The 12,324-nt window shown below is 45.6% G+C and overlaps 1 protein-coding gene across 1 annotated transcript in view; it reads right to left on the bottom strand.

Moving 5' to 3' along the window:
• Positions 1-12,324, bottom strand: part of camk1da (calcium/calmodulin-dependent protein kinase 1Da) — a 48,205-nt gene that overhangs the window by 23,725 nt on the left and 12,156 nt on the right. Inside the window, exons 2-3 of the mRNA XM_076721858.1 lie at positions 2,889-3,020; positions 411-485 (exon numbers count right to left, since the gene is read on the bottom strand). Coding sequence (XP_076577973.1) covers positions 411-485; positions 2,889-3,020 — 207 coding nt within the window. The remainder of the gene's footprint in view (positions 1-410; positions 486-2,888; positions 3,021-12,324) is intronic.

The following is a 12,324-nucleotide window of genomic DNA, read 5'->3' as shown; positions in this document are numbered from 1 at the left end:
TACGTAAGCGGTAAGTAACCTTGCAGAGGAGGTTAGTAGGGCGCCCATGGGTGAGCCTTCCTGCCTCCCTCTACAGCTGACCATCAAAGCAGAGATGCTACTGATGTAATAGCGGCCTTGTAGGTGTGCGGTGTGTTTTGTGGGCGTGTGGGAGCATGGGTGGGCTGTGCGAGACGTCACCTCAATAGAGCTGTCACTGAAGTTAATAGTGTGCATGTGTGTGTTGGTGTGTCCGGTGACGGGTGGGTGGGCAGGTGTGCCACAGTAAATCAAAGCGTTGCTGGTCACAGTTTAGCGCTGACAGGCTGCACAGATAGGATCAGCTTGCTAAATGTTAACTGTGAATAAAGAGTCACATCCTCGGCGGGTAAACACAGAGAGACAAACGAGAGCATGAAGGTTGGACTCACAGCTGCATTATCAGGTAGAGGTGGTCAGGACTCTCGTAGATGTCCTCCAGCGCCACAATGTTCTCATGCTTGATCCTGCAAAGCAAAGGCAAACCATGAGGAGAGCTTTTCACTTCAAAGCTGCGGCATCGCCCTCCATCACACAATAACGCATTAACAGAAATAAATGACTTTTAATCCGAAACGGTCGCTGTCGAACCGCAAAAACATGGCTCCCCCCATTAGCTTCTGCCATGTGAATAAACACGACTGATAATCCACAGTAATACTCTGACAGTGTTTCATCTAGAGTGGCCTTATAATCCGGACATCATTATCCAGATTTCAACATTTTTAAAGCTTAAAGAACTCATCTCAAGGTCCGTTTAGTTTTTCAGCTTTCAGTCATATTACATGATCTTCTGGCCAGTTTCCAGTAAAGGCCATCTGCTGATGAAGGACCACGTGACATGACTGAAAGCTATACAGCAGCTACTAGATGGACCTTGAGGTGAGATTGTGTCAGATGCTAAACCTCATTTGTCAAGCTGACAGGGCAGCTTCACCTGAAGAAGACCGTGAGATGCGGATGAAAGCCCTAGAAAACTCGCCATCAAACAGTAAGCGAGAACATTTCAGGGATTCAAATCCATTTTCATCTTTCCCTCTCCTTTCCGCTCCTTACTGTCAGTTCTCTCCTGATTTCTCCATGGTTACAGCGTTGTGATGAGGATGTTTCCGTCCCTCTGTGTGTGTGTGTGTGTGTGTGTGTGTATGTGTGTGTAGGTGTACATTCGTTATCCTAACACCTCATACCTTGTAGAAACACGATTGATTTTGTGTGTGGGTGTGTGGGTTAATCATCCTCTGCATTGTGGACGAGGTAATTCCCCCTGGTCTATATCCTTCAAACACACAGGCACGCATGCACACAGCCACACACACACACACACACACACGCACGCGCACACTTCACCCTAAAATGGAATGACTTATCCTTAAATGAAGGAGAGTCCCTACAATGTAGCTGCGTGAACAGATTTATGTCCCCACAATATGAGCAATGTACATGCAAACACACACACGTGCTCACACGCACGCAGGAACGCACAGCAGGTGCACAGGTGAGCATCTAACACTTATTACGGAGTGCATGACCTCCGCGACGGCAGAGCTGAGACGTGACTCATGCACACACACACACATGCGTGTGCGCATTGAAAAGGGATAATGTGTGTGTATCCGAGCCCTGCCTGGGATAATGAAGGGCTGGCAGCAAACAGTCTGAGTGTAATGGCTGAGGAGAGCATTCAGAAAAACATGACAGGCTTTAAGCTGCAGTTAGCTGCTCTCATTCATGGATTTCTCCTGCTCGCATCCTCTATTACTGCTCCACACAGCTTGTAATGTGGCCATTTGTATCTACGTCCTATCTCTGAAATGATCTTCATACACATTATCTCGGACTTATTTTGAACTGATGAGCTGATTAATTGTTTAGTTGATGGGCAGAAAATGAATATACAATTATTTTGGTATAGTGATCAGGTTCCTATATTTTGTACTACGGAAAATGAGCAAGAAATACAAGCTGTCAGGATGACAGTTCTCGAAATGTCTTGATTTTTCTGTCATTTTTTTCCACCAACAGATCTTAAGCTTTATTTGCCGTGGAAGGACGTCATCCTGATTTGTTAAGTAATCCACCAGATTTCCCTCCAAAGCCGGCCTGGTGTCTCACTGCGCGCTGGCTGCCAGTCTGCTCACTGATGCTCTCGTTTGTTTACACTAATGACACTCATTTGTCTAAATGAATGTCGGCATCTCTCCTTCATTACTAGAGGTAATTCTCATTTTCTCTAATGTTGCCCAGTGCAGCCAAATGAACAAATTCATTGTGCTTAATAGCACAATATACCTGTGTTGTCACAGCACGGAGCACATTTCTATGTAACTGTGTGGTTGCATGCTTGTGTGTAAGAGTCCTTGTTTTTTTTTCTTTTGAAAGGAGGCAAAAAGTGCTCTTTCTGGAGGCTTGGGTGAGACATTTCCTGTCCTCTAAGGCACTTAGAGTAATAATTTGTCTCTTTTTCTAGCAAGCTGGTTTCAGTTCTTCCCAGATCAAGTCAGCCGGCCACCCTGACTTCTCATATGTATTCAGCCAGTAGAATTTGATACTTTCCATCCTTTCCATGGACTGGACCGTTCACGCATACTTTAATCTCCGACAAAGAGCACAGAATCCAAACAGAATTCACAACAGCGATCATATTTTTAATACTGTGCAGCTGTTTTGTGCTCACAGACAGAAGTTTCAGTCGTGATATGTGTGTGTGCGTGTGTGTGTGTGTGTGTGTGGTAGGTGGGCTGTGGATCGTGACCCGGGGGCGGGGGGTTGGGGTGCGTAGAAGAGAGAGGAGATGCACAGTTGCCCCGGTAACCAGGAATTAGGAGGCTTATGTGTGTGCGTATGTGTGTGCTATGCCTAACAGCACTCACTTCCTCAGCACGGCGATCTCGTTCTCGATGCTGCTCTCCTTCCCCTTCAGAGCCTTTTTAGGGATGCACTTCACCGCAAACATCCGGCCGGTCAGCCTCTCCTGGGCCAGGACCACCTCGGAAAACGCCCCTCTGCGAACACATAAACAACAGCGTCACGTCGGGCGTGACCGGGTCATTTAGTGGACGATGCAGCCCTCCGTCTTGCGGCGTCCTGCTGCTTTTCACATTAAAGTTTACATGACACAGAGCTGAGAAACAAATTGGATTCTGTCAGCTGTTGGGGGGGGGGGGGGCTGTCCACCCTGCAGGGTCTAATCTACAAGAAATTCATCTGAAATAGCGAAACTCGTCCCTAAATCTTCACCCTCACATAAACCAGCGAGATAAAAACAAGAAGCACATTGAGTGTTTATAGAAAAGATCTCCAGCAGCAGCATATAGGCCCGTCCTTTTCCAGAAATGTTATGTTAGCTGTTGCAGCTAGCAGTCTTATCTTGATGTCCATCATTTCCACAGCATACATTAAATCTGCACGATTGCCAGGAAGGAAAAACGTGCAAGCATCAGTCTTAAATAAATCACTGCAGACTTGAGCGGCCTCGCTGTTGCGTCCTTAAAGCAGAACTTGAGTTATTTAGTGTTCACTTGCAGTGAACTTCATGTGTAACCCCTTGCATCTTTAGAGAACTGAGACTCCCATTTTCGGAGCCATCGCTGAAAATTAACACAGAAAACAAAGACAAAACTCCCTTTCTTCTAAACAGCCAGTATATCACCACATATAACACAATGTGACTTCAGTTGTTGCCTTTGAGATCCCATTTCCAACCAATACAGGTGTCTGATAATCTTAATATGCAGAAAATTACACTGCAGTGGTAATGTGATTGAATCTGCCGAGTGTAACATGAGAACATTAGCAATTTCTTTTATTTATTCACTTAGAACGACCGCGGCGCCTGAAAATAATTTCAAATTTTCGTTTCTTGCAACATAAAAACTGATGATCCTCAATAATGTTCACGGCGCCAGTATTAAGCTGAACGCTGGGAAATTCAAATTCAGCCCCTTCAGTTGTTGTATGTGTGCGCGTGCGTCAGGAAGACAAGCAGGGCGATGAATGAAGATGAGCTTATTGTGAGTTAATCTGCCTGAACCGCGTGTTGACTCCCGTGTCGATCTGCCTTCAGCTCCACCCTTGTCACATTAGAGTAAACATCTCTCCATCCTTATCTCTCCTCTCTCTGTTTCGCTCCCCTCCTTCTGCCTCCTCATCTGTACATCGCTCAAGCTACCTGCATCTGACACACATACAAATTTACAATGTTCTGAGACCCACTAAAAGCACAATGATATTGAATTTAAAACCGCAATAAGGCTATTTCAAGGCGCTTCACGGCCTGGCTGACTGCTGTACTTCAGACCATTCGCCCATATGAGCTTGCACAAGAAATCCTCAGACAGAGGTCTTTCTAGTCTGGAGCCCAGGCTTAGATCTCAAGGGGGACAGACAGAAACTGTGCATTCGAGGCAGAAAGACTGTACAACAACCTTTCTGTGAAAATCAAACTGTGTTGACACAACACTGATATTTCCTCATAAACTGCAGCGGCGAACATGTCAGCAAACAGCAGACACGGAGCAACATCAGCGTTCATTCAAAGCCGTGTCTCCGGTGGCCGATACTGACACCTCGATTTTAATACAGCTTCCTGAGTGATGCTTTTTTGATATCAATTTTTATAAAATCCCTTTTAACAAAAAGAAAATGACATTCCACATTATGGCACTTTACGGTAATTACTCACTTCAGTGGAGGAAGCTATTCACAGACCGGGGAGCAGCTGGAGAAACTAACTACAGTGGTATTTATGCTTAATGGAGCTAAGTTCATGTTCCTCTCATCAGGTCAGATTTTTGATTTGCCCAATATTTTGTCATGTACAGATGAACTGCAGTCTATCAATCACGACACACCTGCAACACTAATGACTCCCATCAGCTTCAGATGTAATTTATTAGTGTGAATTAGCAAGAGTTAGCATGCAGCAAGCTAAAATCTGAATCTACACGACACGAATGGAAAGCAGAAGTAATAAAGAGACAGGAAGTGTTGATGAACGCTGCCACTATGTTTTAAGATTGTTCTACTAACCTTGTTCTTTTGATTAAACATTTCATTCTAATATCTGTCAAGGTCTATTTCAACCAGCCACAGCTCAATTCAAGACTTCATTTCCACCTCACCATCGCACACACCTGCCTGCCTGGAAAATGAATTTCACATCGTGCTGCCTCTCACTGAAAGGCGACCTGCAGTACAATCGACCGCCGCGCTAAACCGTCATGCACCTCCCTCCCCCTGCTCCTCGCTGAGGTTTCCATTCACGGCTGGTGTGAATGAGCGCTTTATCGCATCAATATGTGAGCGCTGCCGTGCGGAAAGCCCTCGAGCCCTTCAGAGCGAAGAACATTTGACAAGGCGCCCGTGTGCCACAGGGCCGAACACCGGCGTACCATCACAGAAGCCGCTCTGCAGCTGCCGTTCCTGCGGCGCCCGCTCCGGGTGTTCTTCTCACGCCTCTCAGCGAGAATCTCGCTCTTCTTCTCACCTTCGCTTCTCTTTGTCTCTCACCTCACGCCGCACACATCTTTTACAATGACGTGTGATCATACCGCCGGTTGCCCCTGGTGGCCTCTGCGGACTGTCTGGTGACCGATCAGATCACTTCAATTGCCTTGCATGCACACGCGCACACACACACACACACACACACACACACACAATAGATAATGGCTGCTGTGGGTTTCGGTGACGTCAAGACCAGACAAAACCAGTGGGCTGTGCAGGTTGTGATGATGCTGCTTCACCTACACACATGCATGCATGCACACACACACACACACACACACACACACACACACACACACACGCACACGCACACACACATCTGAGCCTTTCATGCATTACCCTCTGAGAGACACTCTAGGCCTGTGTGTGTGTGTCTTCTTCCCAAGCAACGGTACGTGATGTTACCCTTAATCTGCACTCCCCTCCCCCATAATCCCAATAATCCCACAATTATAACAGCGGACAACAAACACATTCCGTCTGATAAAACCAGAATCGGGCATAACAAGGCCACTCCACTTTGATGATCTTTTCAAAATTTCTGCTTCCTCAGTCAATCCAAAATGATTCCACTGCTGCATAGGTGTAATTACTGTAAACAAACATTGTCGTTGCGTTAGAGACAACTGATTCTCTTTACCTCCATCTCTCACCAGTGGTATTGGTAATCACGGCACACAGTGAATCTTAGATTTTCGCAGCAGCGGTTCTTATTAATCATCGCAGGTGGGCAGACTGCAGCTGCACTTGCTTTTGTGTTGTGATTGTGTTGGTAAATCGAGGATTTTTCATCGGAGGTGTCAAATAATTCAGCGATGACACATTATGAAACAGAGGAGCAACTGCTAAACGCCGCAACAGCGCATATTTTTATAATAACATTGGATCAAAAGACAATGTGCAACGTTAAACAGGAGAACACACAGAGAATTTTCGCGCACCTCTGCTCTTCCGCTTAGCTCTACTGAGCACTTAAAACTGGTAAGGAAACAGAGGATCAAAGCATTCTCTATGGTCGCTACTGTGCTTTGTCCACCTCAAACACACTGTACTACTAAGACTACTTAAAAACAACATCTATGAAGGAATAACATCAGAATAAATGTCATTTTAAAATCAAACTTCACTCAATTCAACAATCACAGGTAGCATTTAACCCAACTATAGCTCTCAACACATGCTGCATTGGAGATTCTGCACCAATATGTCAAGACGGCGCTCCCCACCATCATCATCATCACAACACCAAATGATGGAATAGCTGTAGGATAAACAATGCTGATGCACTGCTGATCAACACTGACGTACACATGCACAAACTCTGTTCATTCATGGTGAACATTCTGTCTGAATGGTGGGAACTTTAGGGGACGTTACATAGACTAACATTCACTTCCTGGAGACTTAACCACTACTTACCTAATCCTAAACCCTAACCTCAAAACCGAGTCTTCACCCTAAAATTTAATGACTGTTTGGTCCCATTAAGGAAGGCGAATCCCCACAATGTGACTGTATAAACAGATTTATGTCACCACAATGTGAGTAACACACACACACAGAGACACACACACAGACACGTACATGCACTAAAGGACCAGTGGGGTTCATTTGATTGGATGAAGGAGGCTTGTATAACATCTGGCAGCTGTGTTCACATACTGGCCTGTGTGTGTGTGTGTGTGTGTGTGTGTGTGTGTGTGTGTGTTGGGGGCTGACTAGCTGGCAGTCCCTGCTTGCCTTACCCGCGGCAACAATGATTGCATTTCCTCCTGTATGAACCTGTGTAATTGTGTCAGTCGAGCTCCACTGCCTCTGTCAGTGCGTCGAAAAGGAGGAGATGTATTGGCAGCGAGGGCGTGTGTGCGTGTGTGTTTCTCCATCAAATGCATACCCAACAGCGAAACAGTCCGTCTCACACACACACACACACACACACACAGAGTAGAGGAGAGAGATAGAAATAGAGAGACTAGAATAGGCTGACAAGGTGACAGTGACACATTTAACGTGGGGACTGACAGCAGCCATCAGTGTTTCTCAATGTCAAGCTGAAAATAAATTCAGCCTAAAAAGTTGTTCAGTCATCACATTCGCGTCGTTTCTGTGGGCCACCATGAAACAATCATACACAGAGAAATCCATTAGAGGCGAGGTGAAGAGGCCACAGGAAAACACGGGCTGGGGTGTGATGTGAACAAAGGCTGCTGAAGGATGTGGCTTCAGCACCAACTGTGTATATCAAACTTTGCTTGAGCAACAGTAAAACATGTCCCTGCCCCCCGTTAGTTTAGCTTAGCTACTAGCTATGATGAGATGAAAAGCTGATGCTAAAACAAGAGTCCAGAGCCAGGCGAGTGGCTCTATGAGAGTGTACGCAGGCACGGCGGTGCTTTGAGCTACATGCTAAAGTCAGTATGCTAACGTGCACAATGCTATGTGCACAACGTAATGTCTGTATGCTAGCATGCTAGTGCTGAGCAGGTATAATATTCGGCATGTTCGCCGTGGTAGTTCAGTGTGTTCTGCAGGTCATTTGGTGATCGGACAGAATATTGGACAAATTCAGGGGATCACCAAAGTGTGATACGATGTGTGGGAAGCGGTTCAGTCAGGATCAACAAACTGAAGTGTTGTCCGCCGTGCTGACTGCTGAGCTTTCGATGAATCTGCCTCATATCCTCTCGATTAGCTGAGTAATCATTTGGTGTATACAGTGCTGATTATGCAGCATCTCACAGCTGAGAAGATGGCATTTTAGCATTTTTCCACGTAAAATGACTGAAACGATGAATTGATTATTCAGAACGGTCATGTAATTGATTGCTGGAATAATCGTTTCAGCTCCACTTCAGACTGACACTGGATTTGCAGGGAAAAAAATGCAGCCCCCTCGTTCATTAACGAGATTACGCAGCGGGCTCAGAGGAAAAAAAAAAAAACTAAACACAAACAAACAAAGGTTTGTCTGGAAAACAAGCGGAACCTTGTTCAACATTCGCCGTGATAACACGTGACCACAACGAGCGGCACGGGCCCATCAAATGAATGCAAGCGCCAGGATTGCGTTTCACCTCCTATCTCCAAGAGGTTTGTGATGTCTGCTCCCATCACTATGACAGGCTTTTATTTGCAGAGTCTAAATTTATCTGCTTTATTTTGGCTTTAATAACATTGATCTGACCTCTAAATCCAGCCGCGTACGAACAGCATTGTTTGATAAAATGAAATGCAGGAGAGCCTCAAAAAACATTGATTTACCGGATGAGAATGGGAGCTAAATGGCAAAAGGGATGGCTGGTTAGCTTTCTGGATACATATGGCTCACACACACACACACACACACACACACACGCATGCAGAGAGGGATAATGTCAGCTCAGTAGGTCTGCGCCTGTCCGATCAATAATTATCAGTTTAATCAAAGCAGAAGTGGTTGTCTCTGAATGGACTCTGCTCACACACACACACACACACACACACACACACACGCACACACACACACACACACACACACACACACACACACACACACACATTAACATAGCAGAAGGCCTGATAATGACAGAGCATGGACAAGGACAATTATCCAGCGCCGAGCTGTCGTCATCACCGAGCAGACCACGTACACACACACTGACACACATGCACCATTATTTTCATGTGCTTTGAATAAAAGGTAATCTGCTTGAACTGTGTGTCACTGCCAATGAAAAGACAGGCCAGCTCCTGAAACACACAGTGCACACACACACACACACACACAGGTAGCTGATAGGCTGTAAATGAGACAAAGATAGAAGGAAAACCCAAAGCAGAGAGAGAATAGAAAGACGAGAAGAAAGAAAAAATGTGTGAGATGCACAAGACTGAATATTTCCATCTCTTATTCATCTTGGGCTTAAATATTTAATTGATTTGAAACATGTCACATCAATAAATTACAAGAACAAGATGCTGCAGATCATATATAGCCGTGTGTAAAACTGATGTAGCAAAGAAGGATTAAGAACACTTGAGAGGACACTGAAATGAAGCACTGACCCAATACAGGAAAATCTATCCAACTGACCAACAAACACAAGCGGTGAAGTGATCACACATTGACGACCTGATAATACAGAGGTTTAAGGGATCGTCGATCACCTTACAGCCCCCCAAAAACGATCCCGCGACCTGCTGTAGCTTTCTGACCTGCAGGTGGAAAACAGCTGATTTTAATCACTATGGCAACAGGAAGCAGGACATGATGGGCAAGGATTTTCTTACAGCTGCTGTATAAAGGCAGCGGAGCGGAAAAACAGGTCTGTTGTCTCACACGCGCGCACACAAACAAACACGCACGCGCAGTTTTCAGCAACACCTCGCTAACATAACTAGTCTCCATATTTAAATATAAAACAAACGCTCGGAGTGAAACGAGGGAAAGAGGGCTAAGAGCCTCCTTCCTTGTGTGTCTTCCTTCCTCTCTTTGTGTGTGTGTGTGTGCACGCGCTATATGCCTTTATTGCAGAGTGCGTAGGCTTAAATAGCACTGTTGCCACGGCAGCAATTAAGTGCCAATTATAGTCCATATTCTCACTGAGGCCAGAGAGAGAGAGAGAGTGAGTGAAAGAAAATGCCTACACAGTCTTCTATGCAATTAAGACAAAAATCCACCAAACAGACACATCAACTAGAAACTGGCCTAAAAGCTCTAGACGTTGTAATCCAGCCCATTGTCCATATGGGTGTTAAGACTGGGCTCCACTCCACCAGCAATACCGCAACAGATGGGACATGCATGCAGAGCTCTGTAGGACAAAATTAAACATTAACAGGAAAACATGAAGCAGGGCGTGCGGGGTGAGATTACTTCAGGACACTATCTGATGCCACTGAACATTCGAAAGAGATGAATCAATGGACTGGATTCACATCAAAGACACGCTGAGGTCTCATCTGAGGATACCCGAGAACTGCGATACAAATCATAATTCACAACTGGAAAGCAAACCCAAAACAGAGATTCAACCAAAACAAACAGACGCTTGTCTGGATGGCGAACGTCTCCGAACTGCAGACAAAACAAACTGTTTTCTGTGGCTAAACTGTGACTTTCACAGGCTGCACCTTTCCACAGAATGATGCCAGTGCTAACATGCTCACCATCAGCAGGTATCAGGTTTGCCATGTTCAACGTCTCGCTCTCACGTGCTAACATGCTAACATTTTCAGCAGGTGACGCGCAGCAAACCACAAATCCTGATAGATTGACTTTTCAAAAGAGACACAGAATTCAGGAGTGCCTTAAGATGTGTGTGTGTGTGTGTGTGTGTGTTTATGTGTGTGTAACTCCATGGAAAAAGGGAGTGACTGAAAGATGATGCTTCCTGTCTGCTTCGTATGTTCGCATCAAACGGACATGGACACGCATGCACAGACCCGCACAAAAGCCAAGCCTATGAGGTATGGATTTGCCATGGCAACAGCCTTGACCACGACTGGGATGTCGGGAGACTTCCCTTTCTGTTTACATTAATCACCATGGAAACAGCTTCAGCCTGTGTGTGAGGACGTGCGTGGACTCTGGGCAATCCAGTGTTGTGTGTGAAAGCCGGTGCGTGGGCGTTTCATGGTCATGTATGCTTTTGAATCCGTGTGTGTGTGTGACTGTGTGTGTGCATGATCAATCTGAGGGTAAAAAAAAGGGGGATTGCATGTTTTTAAATGTAGAACAGTGACAGTGACGATCAAGAATAAGGCAGAGTGATGAGCAGAACAGAGTCACAACCAAGAGCTATTAGCTTCTGTCAGGAGTCTGTTGTAAAAGTTACAGTTACTTCCAGTTACAACCAGGTGGATTCTGCTCTTTCGGGTGTATCATCAGTTGTATAAGATCAACACTGCCTCCGCAAACTTTATTTTATCAAATGATCCAATGACTATGTGAAAGACATCTCTTGTAGCTGCAAACAGGGCTGCAGTTGCTCGTAGCCCGACGCAGCATTTTAGCACATTTCAGCTCATTGTTTTGGTTTTCCAACCCACATGTTCACTGTTTTGGTTCACTGTTCTCAGTAACTTTGTTCCAGACGCAGCAGGAAGCTGGTTTTCAGAGGAAAAAGCTGCGATAAACCCACTGCACAATGCATGCCTGGAATAGCAAGCACGCAGAGTTAGTGGCAAGCAGGTGAACAGAGGGCTGCTAGCATGGCTGCAGACCGTCATCTTGTTATAATAAGGATGGATCACATGGCTATGTCCAATGTGTGAGCTTTTTAGCTTCTTTCAGCTAATTGTTTTGTCAGCAGCTACTTAACATTTTTCTTTATACAAATATAACAATTGAAAATGGCCTCAAATGTACACTAAAAACAGCTGAGCTTTACTTAACCGCCTCAGTGAGAAAGCTATTCAGATGATAGACCATGAGGTGACTCTGCAATTTGTCTCCTGTGACCTTGGAGATTCCCCTCGCCACTTGCATGCACGCATCTGCACAATGGATGGCCGACAATAGCGTCGAACGTGGTACAAAGCTGAGGGCAGTGACAGCAGCACAAATAGCCAGTAAGCGTATCAAGAGCCATGCAGAGTGAGGGGCACGCAGAGCGACACGAGGGAGGTCAGTGATGGCAGAGAGGGGAGACAATTTCATCGCTCGTCTTCATTTCACAGGCCCGAGATAAAACGACATGACCTAACATGTCGCAGGCCGCGTTGGAGGTCCTCAAGCTCTAATAAGGGGTGAGGAAGCAGTGATGGGAAACAGCATTTGTCAGGAGATGAGAGGGAGGACTCTTTTGTGATATCTGTACA

The sequence above is a fragment of the Chaetodon auriga genome, chromosome 22, assembly GCF_051107435.1.
Source record: "Chaetodon auriga isolate fChaAug3 chromosome 22, fChaAug3.hap1, whole genome shotgun sequence".
Classification (NCBI taxonomy): Eukaryota; Metazoa; Chordata; class Actinopteri; order Chaetodontiformes; family Chaetodontidae; genus Chaetodon; species Chaetodon auriga.
Note: the sequence above shows the minus strand (reverse complement) of the source record. Positions and strands in the feature narration are given on the sequence as shown.